The sequence below is a fragment of the Takifugu flavidus genome, chromosome 15 (assembly GCF_003711565.1).
Source record: "Takifugu flavidus isolate HTHZ2018 chromosome 15, ASM371156v2, whole genome shotgun sequence".
Classification (NCBI taxonomy): Eukaryota; Metazoa; Chordata; class Actinopteri; order Tetraodontiformes; family Tetraodontidae; genus Takifugu; species Takifugu flavidus.
Window position 1 is genome coordinate 8,886,412 of NC_079534.1, and position 19,071 is coordinate 8,905,482.

Here is a 19,071-nt window from a genome sequence, read left to right on the forward strand (position 1 = left end):
GGAGGGTCCCCCTACATGAGCCTGGTCCTACTCAAGGTTTCTTCCTGTTAAAGGGGAGTTTTTCCTTGCCACTGTTGCTTGTCTGGGGTTAGGCCCTGGGATTCTGGAAAGCGCCTTGAAACATTTTGATTGTAAAAGACGCTATATAAATAAAGATTGATTTGATTTCTGAATCAAAACTGACCTACAGACAGCAGAAGATGACATGCCAAAGACAAAGTGAAAGAGACGTACAATATATTTGACATATTTGTATTTTTCATCTATGTAGCTACGGTTTGACAAGGGAATTTTTTTTTCAGTTCTGGATTTAGAAATTAAATCTTTAACCAATGCAAATAATATAATTTCATTATCAATCATTATTGCAGCTATATGATAGTAATACAATCAATATCATAGCTCCTGCTGCAAACACTGGAACTGTCAAAAACCAATACACAGCACACCATTTTTTGAGCAAACATAACATTTAGCACTAAAAACTGAATATTTTTATTTATTCACATTATGGTGAAGAAAAATCCCTCAATAGCATATTACATCACAAAACCGTGTCTTCTTGAACTGGAGTGCCGTTTTAATTTGTTTACATTTCTTAATAATGTAGAATTATTTATTTACAAATAACAATTTTCGTGTTTTAGTAATAGCTGGAGGACAGACACATTTATGTTCTACAACATGCTTTTGTGCGTCCTGCATTTTCTTGTTAAATGTAAAAATACTACACAACAGCAAAGTAACACACACCACAGTAACAATTGACAAGAAAGAAATAATGGATCACAAAAAATGTGCAAAAATATAAAGTAGTGTGTCCTGATTATTTAAATAATCACACCTATGTTTTATCTAAGGCGCAATCACTAATTCACCTTTATGCATTAACGTCTATGTAAAGCTGTTTTCTAGCAATTCATGCTATGTTGAAGGGAACATCTCATTCCCCTTCATCAATCTACACACAACAGCAATATACAATGGCTTATAAGACAGTGCTTGACAAATAAACAATATTACGATGACACAGGTACATTAAACATGACAGCTCAAAAGCCCTGATTGTTGCAGTTAAAGCAGATGCAAAGAAATAGCATTAAGGACTACGATATAGCAAAAGCACAAGAATAAGAAAAAGGTATAATACATCTTGTCAAGTCCACTTTTTCAGTGGACATATTATAGGACCAGGTACAAGGAACTTAGGTACAACCCATAGAGTATAGTGGATCATTTTACAAACGCTCTCTCACCAATCCAACCTTAATTATATGAAGATTTGTTTCTGTAGTGTGGAATCTGTACCTTCCAGAACAGTCTGTATATAGAGAATAGAAGCAAAGTCATAAATTAGTTCCTGTGCTCTTTCCTGTTTAATAGATACCCAACATAAATAACATAAGCGCTGACAAATGAAGTTATCTGAGATACGTATATTGGGCCACAAATTAACCTTTTTGCCCTAAAGGTGATGCATTAGAAGAAGGAAAAATAAGAAAACGTAAGGATCTAGGGGAGTTTGTCAAGGGCCAAATTGTGATGGCTTGACAACTGCAGCATTTGTGGGGTGTTCCTGGACTGCAGTGTTAAGTATCTATCAAAAGTGGTCCAAGGAACATGGCAAACCATCAATATGATCTGGAGCAGTCACAGCTCTCTGATAAGCTTAGGACGCATAGTCCATTCTAACACAAAAGCTGTTGAGCCTCAGGTTTCTGCAGATATTGATGATCGTTCTAAAAGATCCGTGTATTTTTTAGATGCATCGCTGCAGACCAGTTTTACTTTATATCACATGGATGGCCTGGGAGCTTGTGAGTTACTTATCTGTGGAAAACATAGTACTAGGAGCATCAGCCCTAGCCATTTGGCACCATAGGCAAGTTATATAGTTATTACTGTTTTAATTTATGTATTTTTTGGTTGGCTATGAAGCACCACCCCCACCAGCAAATGGCACACCTCCACCTAGAGCCAGTCCTGGGAACCGGGATGTATTAAAGTAAGCTAAGTAAGATAGTGTTATGCTTTGGGCCACATTCAACCGGGAAACTATTGGTTCTTCCATCCATGTGAATGTTTCTTTGACACTAACCACCTACAGTAAATAAGTTCCGTTGCAGACCATGTTCACCCTTAATGGAAACAATATTCCCTGATGTCAGTGGCTTCTTTAAGAGGGATAATGTGCCCTACCACAAAGCAAAAGTGGTTCAGAAATGAGATTGTTGGTTTGAGAATTGGCAATTACATGTGTCTATATTTACAAATGGACATATACAGTAGATATCATATATAAGACTGACAGACAACCAGACAGATATCTCACATTTTATGAACAGTCGTAAAATAGCTGCTCATCTGGTCTAAAGCCATAAGCAGTTGCTGGGCGTCCAAATAATGAAGTGGTCTGGTCGAACACATCATTGCCGTCACTGAAAAAACAAAGCCGGTAAAAGACACACATCAGAATAGAAGACTATATTCAACTTCAGCAGTGATTAGTACAAGCTCCCTGTAACATCTTTGAGAGAATGTTCATTAAACACAAATGAAAAATCTCCTTAAAAACTACATTATCAATAACAGGGACAATATTGCCAAAGGAACTACTACCATTTTGGCAGAGAGTAGGAAGATTGTGTTTTGTGTCTTTTATTATCAACGTATGGAATTCTGCCACCTACGGTGTTGGAAGGAGTAGGCTTTTAAAAGAAGTTTTTGGTTAAAATTGTATTATCCAAAAAATAAAAAATACAACTGATACATGTTGTGTGTCCCTAATAAAAATAGAATTTAAGTCAACAAAATGAATAAGAATCAAGTTGTATGAATTCCTGGTTTAGGGTTTTTGACCAAAAACCAGCTAATACAGAACGACTTTGGCAAATTTCCTAAGAAGAGTTCCGATTGCCTCATCTCTATGGTTTATATTCCATGCATACTTTATCTATATAGGAGCATTCTGCAGCACACAAATATTCTGGAAAACATGAAAAGTCCTACACCCCAACTAGATACCTGTGTCCTCATGGAAAGGGGTTGGGGATATTTATTCCCCCAGAAATTTCAGTGGAAACCCAATCAATATTTTCAAAATCCTGGAAAAATGGAAAAAAAAGTTCCTGTGGTGCAAAAAAGGTATTAAGGACTCAAAGACAAGCTTTTAACTCACCCTCTATGATGCAAGTCCCCATTTTGAGGCAGAATGTCACTGAAGAAATCAGGGCTGACAGATCCATCTGCTGGAGTGATTCCATCTAAAAACAAACATAAATGGTTATCCACCTCAATCCATTTGGATTAATACCAATCCACACAGATGGGCTTCAACTACACAATAATACTACCTACAGTTTGACCTTTATATCATTTATGAGTTCAAATAACAGTTCAGCACATCTGCAGACATAAGTATTTGAAACTATGAAAGTAGAGTGCTGATACATGTGTTATTCATATCTCTGTGGACCCCTGAGATACAATAAGAAGAAAGAGCACTTCAGAAATGGTGAGAAACTGGAAATACACTGTTAAATAATAAAGCTGACAATGCTCTTTATGGGCTAACACATGCATACCTGCACTGTAGAAAAGATCAATTCTATCATCGTTATCATACGGATAAGGATCTGACTCATCCACCTGCCGATTTTCAACCATTTCCAACCACTGATTGTTATGCAAACGAAACTTCTCTCTTTGAATTTTACTGCCCCACTCCTCATCATATTCCTGAAAGATAAGTAACAGAAGATTGTCGCGATGAAATACACAGCATACATTATTGTATAAGTACTTTCACAACACTAAAACTGACATGTTTGTGGCGGTGCAGAAACTGACAGTATGTTGTCTTCATGTGTCCCAGTGTACATATATGGAGACTCATGATGCCATCTGCTTTTCATTTTGCTCAATGCACTCTGTGGGAATTTTATTTGAGTAGGAAGACCTAGTTACATGGAAGCAATCATGGTTCTCTGATTTGAAACTTATATCCATTTGTCTAATTTTCAAATCCACTTGATAGAGGATAAACTTTAGGTTTACAGTAAATATGAAAAACATGCTCAAATATGATGCTTTTATATTGTTCTCCAAATTGTGTTCCACTTACACCAATAATATCCAGTGTGTTGTCACACACTTTTCTGATCTCTGCATTCTTGTCATGCATCAGATCTATCAGGTAGGCTGGAGCCTCTAGACAAAACTACTAAGGAGAAGAATTTCTAAAAAAAAAATCAGGATCAAGAATTAAGAAGCAATATTAATACAGCTGTCTCTTGGGATGGCAGCACGTGGCAATTTAGGCAGCATGATGGTAAGGATACGGGTCTCTTTGACGATGACATCTCTTGTAGCTTGATGAAACACCATTTGATAAAAAACGTACACAATCTGACATACAAACTCATCATCTTCCTGTTGGGCTAAAACACAAGAAACAACAGTTACAATTCCTTCATGAGATGTGTAATCTTTTAACAGTCAACGAGTTCAAACTGTGTGTGGATATTATTACGTTTAAATATTGATTGCTCCATTATCATTAGCTACTGTACATAATACACTGTTTCCTTTGGTTGTTTAACTCTGTTTAGCATTTTTACAAACTATAATTAGCACAAGGTGTTTCAAAGGTTTGCAATATTCTGTTTTACCTGCCTGTAGACTCATCCTAACACATAAATAACCTTAACCATTGCAATGCAAGATGACCGACTTAACAGAAATCTCATCATTCTTTTGGAAACAGTAGTAATTTGAGGTAAAATAAACCCTTTATAATTGCACAAAAAAATATAAAAGATAAACTATACTATACCTAAAAGAAGAAATTTTATACCTGCCCAACTTGAGGAAAGGGATTTGTGAAGACGCAGCACTATGGTTTATGAAAGCATCACAATTTGCTCCTAAAATTTTGTGCAAATAAGCCTATCGCATTAAACATAGCCCACATGCAGTTGAATTCACTCACACACACACACACACACACACACACACACACCACACACACACACACACGTGTCAATCAGAATATGCTAAACAGAACTCCAGGGAAACGTCACCATTGAGCAGCTCAATAAGAGCAGGGATAATGCCAGATTTTGCCAACATAGTTGCGCAAGTTTTGTCCATCGAAACTGTTCCGATCATTATCACCACTTCCAGCATGAGGTCATCCTCTGCTGAGCCTGAAATACACACAGTATTGCAACAATTCAAATCTCACCAGCAGGAAAATGCAGGACATAACCAGAGTACCCAACAGAAACATGAGAAATAGACATTCTGATTGATGGATGGATCAATCATCTCTCTCTCTCATTTATTGTTTTACACAATGGTAAAATTAGGACCCATATTAGTATCACACAGTAGCTCAGTGAAATACTTTTATATACATACAGTGAAAGACTATTCTATCTAAATACTATTAACAGCAATACCTGGTTTGAGTTTGTCTTTGAGGTATGGTACGAGGTTGTATTCCTTTAGCACCAACTCCCATTCCAGATCAGGAATGGTAAGGTTGGCCAGTGTCCCCAGACACTCAAGAACCCACATGTCCTCTTTTTCTATAGAAAGCTCTGCTGCCAGATCACCAATATAATCCTGAGGAAAAAAATCCGCCACAGTGCAATAGTAGATATTAATATTACGACATCGACTAAATTAATGCAATGAACATAATGGTAACTATATTTCATCATCTAATTCATCCACTTTAAACCTACTGATGTACTTTTAGAGTGGAGATCAAGTAAAGCGTGTAAAATAATCTGGGTACCTTTTAGGGTTTTTTCCCCCCTTTCTACATCACACATCCATACAGTGTCACATCAAAACAGAATGTTTTGTCTTGCTTGAGATGAATCAGTAATAGCTTGGAAACAAATAATGTTTTAATCAACTGGTAAGAAGGCCTATTTATTAATTTGAATAATGCTTGTTTCTACAATTTATTCTCCATTGCAGGCAGTGTTAACTCAGTCTGTAGGAGACTGGGATGGGGTGTGATAAAATTTGAAAGGTGTGCTGGTAGCAAGAGGATATCTTCAATGCAATGCCAAGGTATCCTTGAACAAAGAGGGTCCTGCGATGAGCTGGGGTCCCATCCATAGGCGCACCCTACTATCGCTCATATGCTACCTGGGATAGGCTCCAGCAACCTCCCTCTGACCCCGCAAGGGAAATGTAACTCACTATGAACAGTGCTTTGGTGGGTCCTTCATGCTGTGAAATGTTTCTGATGATCTTCATAAGTAAGAAGGCTTTTGTCTTCAAAGCTCTCTTCATGAGCATCTTTAACCTATTTCCTACACAATAAAATAAAACAGAATATACATTAAATCAGAATTTTCACTGTTACTAAAACCCAATAGATTTAAAGTTAGCAATCAAAATAGTAAACATAGCAGATACCTTCACACATTTTTTGTGCATTCTTCTTATTTGCAGCCAGGTTAATGCAGATGCAGAGCTCAAGTTCAATCTCTTCCTCGCTGTGCTCAAACAGCATTTGCATTAACTAAACACAAAAAGCACTTGCATTGGTGAAACACAACAACCTAGAATCAGTTCATTGTAAAGTAATTTTTGAATGAATTATGTACCTGTTGTATGAAATCAGTGTATCCGAACATGGCCTTAAAGCAGTCATCAATGCTAATGTGATACACAATTTGCATGGCTATCTGATGGTTGTTCTCATCACCTGTAGGCCAACAAAGATGAAATTCAAACATATTTAGCAAGAATAGAAGTGAGAGACAATAGTGATGTGGTTTTATGTTACCGATCAGTGCAACTAATTTCGGCAGTAATCCAACTTCGACCATCTTGGCTCTCAATCCAGAATCAAAAGAGAGGTTAAGCAGTAAACGTAGAATCAAGTTTAACAGGTCTTCATGGTCACAGGGAACGAGATGAGCTAATCGTTCCACAGTGTTGAGTTCAGCCTGTTGAGCAAAGAAAGGACAGAATTAGACATCACTGGCCTAATTACAAAAGAAAGAAATGGTTATTATTCAATTTGTGAGAAAGCAACCATAGCCAAATATTTACTGCAACCTAAAAAATGTAATGGTGGCTCAAACTAAAGCAGTATTACCGGTAAGTATGAAGGCTGGAACAGTTTATCTACATACCCAACAATTTCAACTGTAAGTCAAGAAAATGTGCAACAAGAAAATAAGTAATGAGAAAATAAGTAATCTGTAGTAGTGAAGCCTATTTCCATCTCAACCCCTCACCATGTCATTCTTGTTCTCCAGGAAGACAGAAAGTTTTTTCAGGAACGAGACCACCAGCACCAACAACTCCTCATCATCTCGTTCTAGTATTTTGACAAGAAGGCCAACAATGTTTTTATTTCTCATCTTTAGTTCCGTTCTTGTGTCCTCAGCAAGGTTCAACAGGAGGTAAAGAGATACTTCAAAGAAAATGAGAAGAAAGTGTAGAGAAATGTAAAACTCCCAAAAAATACTAGTTCAGAAATGTTTAAATTAAACATTAAGACAAAAGTGCCCAAGTATAAGTCAAAATTACCAAAAATATTAGATGAAATGCTCACATCATTGTGCAAAATGTTGCCTGTGAATTTTATATACTCATTTTATCCAAGGTGGTTTTCTTTGGCAACTGGACTGTATTTCTTCTCTTTGAAGACATTTCACCTTCTATCCAGAAGGCTTTTTCAGTTCTGAATTCGTTGGGGACAGAGCTTGAAAATATAGCACTTGTGGACCATTAGTATGCTGATGATCTGGGTGCTCACCTGAGAGTCATTGGTAGGGTCTTTCACCTAGTTTCAGTTGAGGTGTCTCCCCTTTGTCTGTTGGCTCACATGGTGGTGAGTCACCAGGTCTCCTGAAATGGTGTGAACATTTGGTTTGTTGTTGGAAGGAGTGGAGGACTGCATTGTATGTGGGTGATACGAAGTGCCTTGGGCCACCACCTCTGTTTAAGGATGTTTTTTTCAAACCAGCAGTCTACTCTGGCCAGTACCCGTACTTGGCTGTCCTCAAAAGAGTGCCCAATCTCCTTTAAGTGTAAGTGGACTGCTGAGTCCTGAACTGAAGGGGTGGCACATCTGTGTTGTGCCAGTCCTCCACTCCTTCCAACAACAAACCAAATGTTCACACCATTTCAGGAGACCTGGTGACTCACCACCATGTGAGCCAGCAGACAAAGGAGAGACAACTCAACTGAAACTAGGTGAAAGACCCTACCAACGATCCTGCCAGATCATCAGCATGCTAATGGTCCACAAGGGCTATATTTTCAAGCTCTGTCCCCAGCAAGTTCAGAACTGAAGAAACCTTCTGGATAAAAGGCGAAATGTCTTCAAAAGAGAAGAAAAACATTCCAGTTGCCAAGGAAAACTGCCTTGGATAACTATGACCAAGATGATTGAGAATCTACACAGACATACTCATTTTAGGCATTACAGTATGTTGTGTGTTTGAGAGTATACCTCTGAGAAGCTGCTCCTGTTTAGCTAAAAGACCTTTGTATTTTTTCAGAGCCAAATCTTGGTCTTTCCTCAGTGAGCTGTTATCTGGAGCGGATTCACGTGCACGAAAATGTGTTAAGGCTCATATTTCACATGCCATTTGCATATTTCACATGCCATTTGCATGTGAAATATGTAAAAGATATGTAAAAGAACAAGTGATCAGAAATGTAAATAACAAAAGGATATAAGCCTTGTTTTTCCTGTGCAACTCCTCCTGCCACAAATCATGTCTCTTCAGTTCATGTTCCACCACACTCATGCACAAAGCACCAACTTTATAATGGCTCACGACTCCATGAAACTGAGAAAAACTACAGGAAAGCACAATGATGTAAAAGTACAAAATATAAAGACATTGCAAGCAAGTGTTTACCTGGAAAAACAGAAAAAGATGTAAATGATGATAGTTGCCAGCTCTATACTCTGTTTCCATTCTTCACGCAAGACTCTTGCCAAGGCTCCTAAGGCTGCCTCTGCATAAACAGACACACAACATTTCAAAATGATTGACATTATTGATAGGGAAACTGACAAAGGCTGTGATTCGAGGCAACTGGGGGATTGAAACTGCATATGGCATAGTTTTTGTTTTTAATTCCAAACTTACAGTATGTTCATCACATCATCACCCAACATCAATTTTTTCACGTGTCACAGACAATTACCATACTCAAATAAAGCAATATAAATACACTTTAAATTATCTACTCTTGCCCTGTGGTAACTCTTATTTCTAAAAAATATGAAACTGCTAATAAAAGGTTTACTCCAGATTTTTATATATTTACTGCCAATGCAGCTTAGTGCAATACTGTAAGCGCAGGAGGTTATTTTGCAATTTTAGTCTAGATTTTGTTGAAATAATCAAAATATTTTACAAAAAAAGACATTGTCTAACATAGCATATACAATGTTATTCAAAAACATATCTTAACTTCATTATGAAACCAGACAAAAAGGTACTAAGCTGGCAGAACAAGATTAGAACTGCATCTACTGCTTGTCTAAAGCACTATTAATAGGACCATAAATTAGCTTGTTTATGTGGGTATTTCAAAGTTTAAATTATATTCCCCAACAACAGTAAAAAAAATACCATTGTGTAAAAGCTCTTCCAGGTTATCAGGATTGCGAGCAAGTTGCAGAATAAGAGCAGAACCCCTGATCTTCTCTGGGATACCTTCATAGAGCAATTCAACATATTCATCAACTCTAGTGATAACAGCTTCTTCATCCAACTAAAAAGGAAAGCAAAGATTGACACACAAAATTCAGTGATACAATAAATATTCTGCACAACATCAGACTTTGGGCAACCATACAAAATTCCAGAACCATGAGTCTATGCAACATATTTATTCATGCATAATAAAAGTGCTAAAATAATCAGTAAAACTAATTTCAGTAACCGCAAATATACACTGTTTTTCAAATCATAGACATTTAAAATAAATAATGGGATTTTGCAAGACTTAATTTTATGATTTCTACACCATTTTGTGGGCTATGCTGAAGTAAAAAAATGCTCAATGGCTTATCATTAGTTCAGCTCAAGATCTTAAAAAGAAATATATAATATATCCCTATGTCTTATATATTTTGCAGTGTATATTTGTATAATTGTATAGATTCTAAGCATTAACAACATTAAATTAGCTTGAAATCAAGCATGGTACAGTGATTTTCAGGGATATTTGAAGACTAAAAATGTCAAATAAATGCTAAAAAAAATTACTAATGAACAGAGTAAGAATTTAAGACAGTACCTCCATCCCATCAAATGGTGTCAACTCTCTGGGTTTGAGTGTTCCTTTTTCTTTTCGCTCAGCTGTTAACAAAAAAGCAAACTAATAAGAGAACAAAAAAGTTCATGGATTCACAGTCTCTGAGACACACGTGTCTTATAAGTTATCCAATTATCTAAAAAGAACTAAGTTGCGCTAGTATTGTAATGCTTGTATTACGGAAAGCGTACTCCCGACATAAAAATGGAGATTAGAGAAAAAATTGGTTAAAAAGTTTAAAATGTGGTAGAATAACTGTTGCAACTAACCTCTGCATTCCACTGGTGATTTCCTGTTTTGCAAGTAGTAAAGAAGTTGCTCCACCTGGGCCAAACGTGAAGAAGGGATTAGTTTACACTCCTCCACCACTTTCTTGGCCAAAGCTCCCACATCTGTAGTTGAAGAGAGACTTTTCACACGAATACTAGAGGGAAGGAAAAACAGCATTGATCAGTAAAACATAAAGGCCTAAACGATTACATGTAAAGCAAAAGTGACAGGATTACCTGTAAATTCTGGACTATAAGCCGCTACTTTTTTTCTACACTTTAAACACTGCGGCTTATTCTATGGTGCGGCTTATTCATGTTTTTTTTTTGTGGCACCGTAGTAGACCAATAAAATTGTTGAGGTCCAGACAGAGGTCCAATGAAATTGTATGATATGAAATCTAAAATGGCGCTGTCTCAGGCGGCAGCCAGTAGTAGCAGCTCCCTAAACTTAATTGTTCTTTTTTAAATATGTCCAGTGCAGCACGAGAGACAGGAAGACTTTGGATTTACTGTATGCTAATGTCACCAATGCATACACTTCCACAGCACTCCCTCCGCTAGGCAAGTCTGATCACAATCTCGTGCTGCTCTCCCCATCATACATACCTGTGGTTCAGCAGCAACCAGTCACTGTGAGGACTGTTATGAAATGGTCTGATGGTGCCATGGAGTGTCTGCGGGATGCCCTAGAGACCACCAACTGGTCTGCTCTCTGTGAACCACATGGTGAGGACCTGGATGGACTGACAGACTGTGTTTCCGACTACAGTGATCCCTCGCTATATCGCGTTTCATCTTTCACGGCTTCACGGATTTTTTTTGCGAGTCGTTCATTGCAGTTCTCAAATGTAATCGAAGGTGGCATATCCGTTTATATAAATCTTCTTGCTCAGAAAAAGAAAGAGCGCCAACAACTACCCATAACAATGTTCTTCTCTCGGAGAAAGACTCCTGCGCCTTCAGTAGAAACAGACGCTACAGCGGAGCGGAGTCAGGACGAAGAGCCACAGCTGGGACTGTGAAATACGCGAGTGACAATGTTTCCAACCTTGTATTACTATATTAAAATTATTGTTTTAAACAAATTTTGGGCTTTAAAACAGGTTTTGATTTTTGGTTTCATTCTATAGTTCAGTATTGCATTGTAAAATAATAATAAAAAATAAAGCTGACTACTTCACGGATTTCACTTTTCGCGTGTTATTTTTGGAACGCAACTCCCGCGATAAACGAGGGATCACTGTACATCAAGTTCTGCACTGAGAACTCCGTCCCCACCAAAAAGGTACGCTGTTACCCAAACAACAAACCATGGGTGACAAGTGACCTGAAGGCCCTTTTGAACAAGAAGAAGAGGGCCTTCACTGCTGGGGACCCGGCTGAGCTCAGGAGTGTACAGAAGGAATTGAAACGCAGTCTGAAGGAGAGCAAGGACGCCTACAGGAAGAAGCTGGAGGAGAGACTGGAGAGGAACCAGACCAGGGATGTTTGGAGTGGGATGAGAACAATCACTGGCTTCCAGAAGAAAGGAATACGCTGAGCTGATGGGAACGTGGACCAAGCTAATGAGTTGAACCAGTTTTTCAACAGGTTTGATTCTAGCCCCCCCCCCCCACAGCTGTCCCAATATTCCTCTGGATAACAATGGGTCCCCTTCACATCTCCCAAAACCCCTAACACCTCTGCCAACTTCTTCCCCCTCCCCCCTGCTGACACCCTACACGGATTCCAACATGACACCCATCCCCCCAACAGGACTATCCTTCACGTCTGGCCAGGTGAAGAGAGAGCTAGAGAGGCTCAACCAGAGAAAGGCTGCCGGACCGGACGGCATCAGCCCACGAGTGCTGAAGAGCTGCTCCAGGCAGCTGTGTGGGATACTGCAGCACCTGTTCAACCAGAGCCTTCATCTTCAGAGGATCCCAGTGCTATGGAAGACATCCTGCCTGGTCCCGGTGCCGAAGAAGACCCATCCTGTGGCACCAAGTGACTACAGGCCAATAGCACTGACCTCCCACATTATGAAGGTCATGGAGCGGCTGGTGCTGTCACACCTCAGACCTCTGGTGAGCCCCTTTCAGGACCCTCTGCAGTTTGCCTATCAGCCCAAGGTGGGGGTTGATGACGCAGTAATATACCTGCTGCAGAGGGCTTACTCCTCCTTGGACAGACTAAACACCACAGTGCGGGTCATGTTCTTCGACTTCTCTTCCGCCTTCAACACCATCCAGCCAAGACTGCTGAGGGCTAAGTTGGAGAACATGCAGATGGATGCTCCCCTTGTTTCTTGGATCGAGGACTACCTGACAGGTCGGCCACAGTTTGTGAGACTGCGAAGCTGTGTGTCCGACCCCCTGATGAGCAACACAGGAGCTCCCCAAGGAACTGTGCTCTCCCCATTTCTGTTCACCACCTACACAGCTGACTTCCAGTACCACTCTGAGACATGTCATCTCCAGAAGTACTCGGATGACACAGTCATAGTCAGCTGTGTGGAGAATGGACAGGAGGATGAATACAGGGACCTTGTGGAGAGTTTTGTCAGGTGGGGCAGGGAGAACCTTCTGCAGCTCAACATGACCAAGACAAAGGAGATGGTGGTGGGTTTTAGTAAAAGCAAGTCCCCTCCCTCCCCAGTCTGCATTAGTGGGAAGGATGTGGAAGTAGTCCCATCTTACAGGTTCCTGGGTGTTCAGCTGGACAATAAACTGGACTGGTCCACAAACACCGATGCTGTTTACAAGAAGGCCATGAGCAGACTCTATTTCCTCAGGAGACTCAGGTCCTTCAGTGTTTGCAGCAGGATGCTCCACATGTTCTACCAGTCTGTCATGGCTAGTACCATCTTCTTTGCTGCGGTGTGCTGGGGAGCAGGCATTAAAGCAAAGGATGCCAACAGACTTAACAAACTCATTAAAAAGGCAGGGTCTGTTGTTGGCTGTAGACAGGCAAACTTGGACGAGGTGGTGAGGGACAGGATGGTGTTGAAACTGCGGACAATCATGGAAAATCCCTCCCACCCCCTCCATAACACAGTGGACAAACTGAGAAGCAGCTTCAGCAGCAGACTCCTGCAGCCTCGCTGCTCTAAGGAACGGTACAGGAAGCCCTTCCTGCCGTCCGCCATCAGACTATATAACTCATCCAAACCCAGCCAATAACAATAACTGTGCAATGTTCATGTTGTAATTTTATTTTTATTTATTCTATATTTATGTATATATGCTTATAATGCTTATAATATGTATATATTATATTATGTATATATTATATATATATATTTATATATGCTTATAATATATGCTGTATATATGCTTATAATGTTCTAATCTTATCTGTATTTATTTATTCTGTTTCTATACTTTGTATAGGATGCTACTATAATTCAATTTCCCCACGGGGATGAATAAAGTACATCTTAATCTTAATGATCAGTCAAGCGCACTATCACAACTATTGTGAATCAGTCATTTTTACTAACCCTCATCAACATAGAAAATACTAAAGAAAAGCATATGATGCGACTTTTAAGTTAAAAGCGATCACTCTGGGGGTTGAAGAAGGAAATCGAGCTGCTGCACGTAATCTTGGCATAAATTACGGTAATCAATGGTGAGAAGGTGGAGACGCCCGCCTGAAGAACTGATCCAAAGCAAAAAGACGACAAAAGCTTTTAGACGTAAACATCGCAGGTGGCCCGAGCTTGAAAACTTTCTGGAAGACTGGGTCAACACACAGACAGCAGGCGGCCGCGGTGTTTCCACTGCACAAATCAGACGGAAGGCAAAAGCAATCGCCACCAAGATGAAAATAGAAGATTTTAGAGGTGGGCCATTGGGGTGTTTTAGATTGTTCATGGTTTGAGTAAAAAAGCATAAACCACGTAATTTGTGTGTAGCTCATACAAACGTATATTTCAAGGTAGCTGCATTACAGACACCGTTAGAAAAAAAGCATTTACCGGTACAATATATTTGTTTATGTTGCTAAGCGGATTAAATTAAAAGAAAAGTTAAAAAAATCCTGCCGTGATGAAAATTGGATTTAAGGTCTCTGTATAAACATACAAGTGAAAAGAGTGGCTGTTGTTTCTTACCTGTCTGTCACTCGTCTCTTACGGTAATAAAAACAAATAACGGTACTGAATGTTTCGATCTAATTTTTCATATTACTACGTGGGGTACCTGCGGCTTAAAATCCGGTGCGGCTTATATAAGTACAAAATTGATTTTCTTTCTAAAATTAGATTATGCAGCTTTTAATCAGGTGCGCTCTGTAGTCCAGAATTTACGGTAAGTGGAAATTGAAGTAAAACACTGAACTGTGGGGGTGAATGATGTGCTAGAATATACCTTCAGTTATTATATTTCAATTATAGAAAACAGTATCCTAATAGCACATTGAAAAGGATGCGAATTGTGAAAAATAATATACCCACATCTTTTGTCCCTCTTTGCGTTCATCCAGCATATGACCTCCATCTTCTGCCAATATAGAGGCTTCCACCTCATAGTGAACGACTAAGGCCTTTTCAGTGGGATGGACATCCAAACTGCCTGCAGTCACTTTGCTTGGGGAAAAAGTAAATAAAGACACTTGATCAAAGTCCTGAAAGTCATGAAAAAATCAAGGCTGTGTTCATCACGCTTTGCAAGGTCTGTATTCTATTGCTAAGAACAATAATAAAATATATCTACATGAAGGTATTGTTGGTAACTGGACCCGTGGGTGAGCAATAGACTCACAAGCATAACCAAGTTGAACACATGAATTTGTCTTGAGACAAAGGGATGCACTGGAACTCTAAATGTCCCACAATCACAGAGGTGAAATGATTCCTCGAGTAATTCGATTACCTCAATTACAAATAAATAATTGACTAATTTTTTTTCGGTCAGTCCATAACTCCTGCAATCAAGTTTATCCTTTTCCCTCTTCTTACTCTGAAAAATAACTGTCTGGCCCAGACATCTAAATGGGTTTTAAAGTTGAAACTTGCATTTTCAATTCTGTGTATCTGTCTTTCTTTCCCTTGTCTGGGCCGTGGGGGTAGCCCCTAGAATGAGCCACTCTCACAATGTCCTCCAAGGGAATCCCACGGCATTCCCCAGGCAAATAAGACATCTAATCTCTCCAGTGTGTCCTTCATCTGCCATGGCTCTTCTGGATGGACATGCCTGAACCGCCTCTCCATGGAGGCATCCTTGCCAGGGGCCTGAACCTCCTCCACATCTCAACACTGAGGAGTAATGGCTCTACATTGAGCTCATATAAGATGCCCGAGCTCCTCACCCTATCTCCACGGCAGAACCCAAACAATCTACCGAGAAATCTCCTTTCAGCTTCTTGTATTCACAATCTTGTCCCTTCAATCATTAGTCAAAGCTCATGACCACAGGTAAGAGTTGGGAGATAGCTTGACTTAAACAGAGAACCTCAGCTTCTGGCTGAGCTCTGTCTTTAGATTCAGATTCAGATCCTTTATTGTCCCACACGGGGAAATTTACAGTGCAACAACAGCAGCAAGAGCACTCAGAGAAAAATAAGATAAAATCAAATAGAACAGGATTTGGAATATACAAAGAGGATGTATATTTACAATAATCCAGATAAATGGATACTCGGCCTCTGTGTACCTGTACATAGTACAGAGGGTGAATACAATATACATATCAGAATATATAATATTCAGATTGTGTTAGCGGGTGTTATGTTTATTGTGCAGTCTGACAGCAGCCGGCAGGAAAGCTCTGCGATACCTCTCCTTCACACAGCGAGGGTGGAGCAGCCGCTCATTGAAGGAGCTGCCCAGTGCTGTCAGGGGGTGGGACGTGTTGTTCAACATGGATGACAGCTTAGCCATTTAGTAACAGTCCATCCACCACATATTCATTTGCACTAATGTTCTGAACATTTTATTTACTTTCTGTATAGTTTTTGTATTTATTTATTCACTCAATTCCATCTTAATGTCATTTTATTCGCATTGGCATTTTTATGTTAATCAGTTATTGTATTATTGTTTTGTATGTTTATTCTCAATGCGTTTTTTATTTTCTTCTGAGAGTAAGTCTATCATCTGTTTTCTCAAAAAAGGCTTGGCATGCAAGATAATGGGAAGAAATAATTTTATACATACACACATATACTGTACATACATACAATATGTGTGTTCGTGCATATAGCTAGAAACTAATAGCTAGCTATCCTTACCGTTTGAGATATCGCGCGTCGTCCTGCATCACCCTTAACTAAATAATTTAAGTTTAACGGAATCAGAATGCTTGCTTCTAAACGCTTACAGGGCTGAAGTCCTTATTACGTTTCTACTGACAGTGTAGTTCTATCGAAGAATAAATGATGGATGCTACGACTGCGGTTGCTCTCCTCCTACTTCCACTGTTCCTGCGTCTTCTTTTTCCTTTCTTTCTTTCCTTCCTTTCTTCTTCTTCTTTTGATTTTTAATGGCGGTTGGCAACCAGTTTGTAGGTGCATTACCGTCACCTTCTGGACTGGAGCGAAATGCCCTAAGCCTAAGGGCTAACTTCTGCTGAGCCCTGTTATATCTAAAAATCGACCTGAAAGCGACATTATCCAAATTTCTCCTCAATAATTCTGTGAGATTACATACTTTAGTTCTTTTAAACATTCCTTTTAGTATGACTCAGTGCCTGGTACCTTGGACAGTAGAATATGACAAGATCAACCATTTCCAGCAACCCACACAGTTCACACTTTCCTCTATCATGCTTCTGTGTTATAAAAAGGACTGCTTCTCCCTTTTCTTCTGTTGCTGCTGCCTCTTGGTTTTTGCATTACTCCCACATTTTGGTAATACTGTAGACATTATGCTTGTCTCATGACACTCTCTTCAAGAAAACTAGAGGCAAATGTGGCTGATGACACTTTCCCTTGATGTTAACATCAAGTTGCTTATTTACTTCATGTGGCTGTAAATATTCTTTCATAATTTAAATCATTTAATAAATTGCTTTCGTGGCTTTGTTTTTTCTGGGACCTATGTATTGTTTGTATTGCACAACTTACTGTCACTGCCCCTGCACTATTTAGTTTCCTGAATGTTTTTGAGGGTCTTGAATTATTTGCCTCTGATCTGGACAGGCCAACCATCCAGGGGTCAGGGAATATTTTTCTGTACATTTTTCATGGAAAGCCAGTAATGGTCCTTGACTTACTAATGGACTATTCTGAACCTATTCCTCGATTCTCAACAGACCTGTCTATCTTCTACTTGGACAAAGTCCGAAGTATAATAACAGAGAAATAATGCAGAATACAGAAGGATAAAACAGTTGCCCTATGAAAAAAAAATAAAAATACTTTGTGATGCTCCCATGATCAGTGAATTACAAGAGAGATGGCAAACCATATGTCAGGGACCAGATCCATCCATCCATCCATTCTCTACCGCTTATCCGGGGTCGGGTCGCGGGGGCAGCAGCTAAGGAGAGAAGCCCAGACTTCCCTCTCCCCAGCTACTTCTTCTATAAGAACCCAAATGCGACACACGAGTTTGGCTGAACACCACTTTATTGTCGGACACAGACAACAGACAGGATTCACCGGGGAGTGAGCAGAACAGAATAGTCGGGGACAGGCAAGGTCGAGATCGGGCAGAAGGCAGACAGAGTTTACAGGGAAGCAGGCTAAACAGAATGGTCAGGAACAGGCAAGGTCAGAACCGGGCAGACAGGCAAACAGGAAAACGCTGGCAAGTCATCAGGAACGAATAACGATCTGGCAGAGAGCAGGTGTATCTCTGGGGTTTAAGATGAGCGCTCATTAGAGTCCTGATGTACAACAGGTGTGCAGGGCGAAGCGGCTCACGGGCATGATTGCCCGCAGCTGTGACACCATATTGTAATGTGGTGGATGTAAACTATGTAACGTTTAGTATAGAAAGTGTAAACATACAATTGTGTTTTTCATGTTGTTTCAGTTGAATCAAGATTAAATGCATAAAATATTTTTTCTTTAAGTTTTTTTTTTCCAGTTTTGTCAACACACTCCCAGAGAATTGCATAGTAGGACACATTATTATTATTATTATTATTATTATTATTATTATTATTATTATTATTAATAATAATAATACAAATAATTAATAATAATAATTAAAATAATTATTAATAACACCAACAATAATAATAATAATAATAATAACAATAATAATGATAATTATTATTATTAATAATAATAATAGTAGTAGTAGTAGTAGTTGTCAATATTGTTGAGAATATTGTTATTATTGATTTTCTTTAGTAACACCTGATGTCTCCTTGAATTAAATTTTTTGACACTTCTGGGTTTAGGTTTGATGATAATAGGTTTTTAATAGATGTCATTAGTATTATTTTGTTGTGACTTCCCGCACTTTATGGAAAGGTTGGACTTTTTATTGACTGGTAAATTAAGAGCTGACTACTTGTTATCTCTCTTCTTGCCAGTTGAACAATATTTC

At 39.1% G+C, this 19,071-nt stretch overlaps 1 protein-coding gene across 8 annotated transcripts; it reads right to left on the reverse strand.

Moving 5' to 3' along the window:
- Positions 1 to 236: 236 nt before the first annotated feature.
- LOC130538618 (kinesin-associated protein 3-like) lies at positions 237 to 17,078 on the reverse strand. Of its 8 annotated transcripts, XM_057056390.1 has the most exons (22): positions 16,803 to 17,053; positions 15,028 to 15,159; positions 10,587 to 10,741; positions 10,300 to 10,361; positions 9,630 to 9,771; positions 8,907 to 9,006; positions 8,720 to 8,844; positions 8,492 to 8,590; positions 7,269 to 7,447; positions 6,812 to 6,974; positions 6,630 to 6,730; positions 6,439 to 6,544; positions 6,220 to 6,332; positions 5,463 to 5,628; positions 5,082 to 5,207; positions 4,341 to 4,439; positions 4,124 to 4,209; positions 3,850 to 3,929; positions 3,585 to 3,738; positions 3,179 to 3,263; positions 2,333 to 2,438; positions 237 to 1,321 (listed from the first exon to the last, which is right to left on the reverse strand). In XM_057056390.1, exons 1-22 carry the CDS (start codon positions 16,829 to 16,831, stop codon positions 1,267 to 1,269), a joined length of 2,463 nt encoding a protein of 820 aa, XP_056912370.1. In that variant the 5' UTR covers positions 16,832 to 17,053; the 3' UTR covers positions 237 to 1,266. The 8 variants fall into 8 exon arrangements, 6 of the variants coding, with proteins under 6 accessions (XP_056912370.1, XP_056912371.1, XP_056912373.1 ...); XM_057056391.1 differs by lacking the exon at positions 3,850 to 3,929 and having other exon boundaries at positions 16,803 to 17,052; XM_057056392.1 differs by lacking the exons at positions 237 to 1,321; positions 2,333 to 2,438 and adding an exon at positions 3,033 to 3,104 and having other exon boundaries at positions 16,803 to 17,078.
- Positions 17,079 to 19,071: the final 1,993 nt, after the last annotated feature.

Coding starts and splice junctions, on each gene's coding strand:
- LOC130538618 (XM_057056390.1), bottom strand. CDS start 16,831: ATGCAGGACGACGCGCGATATCTCAAACG. Junction 6,731..6,811: donor GAAATTAGTTGCACTGATCG/GTAACATAAAAC, acceptor GTTGGCCTACAG/GTGATGAGAACAACCATCAG. Junction 4,440..5,081: donor TCTTATTGAGCTGCTCAATG/GTGACGTTTCCC, acceptor CTTGTGTTTTAG/CCCAACAGGAAGATGATGAG.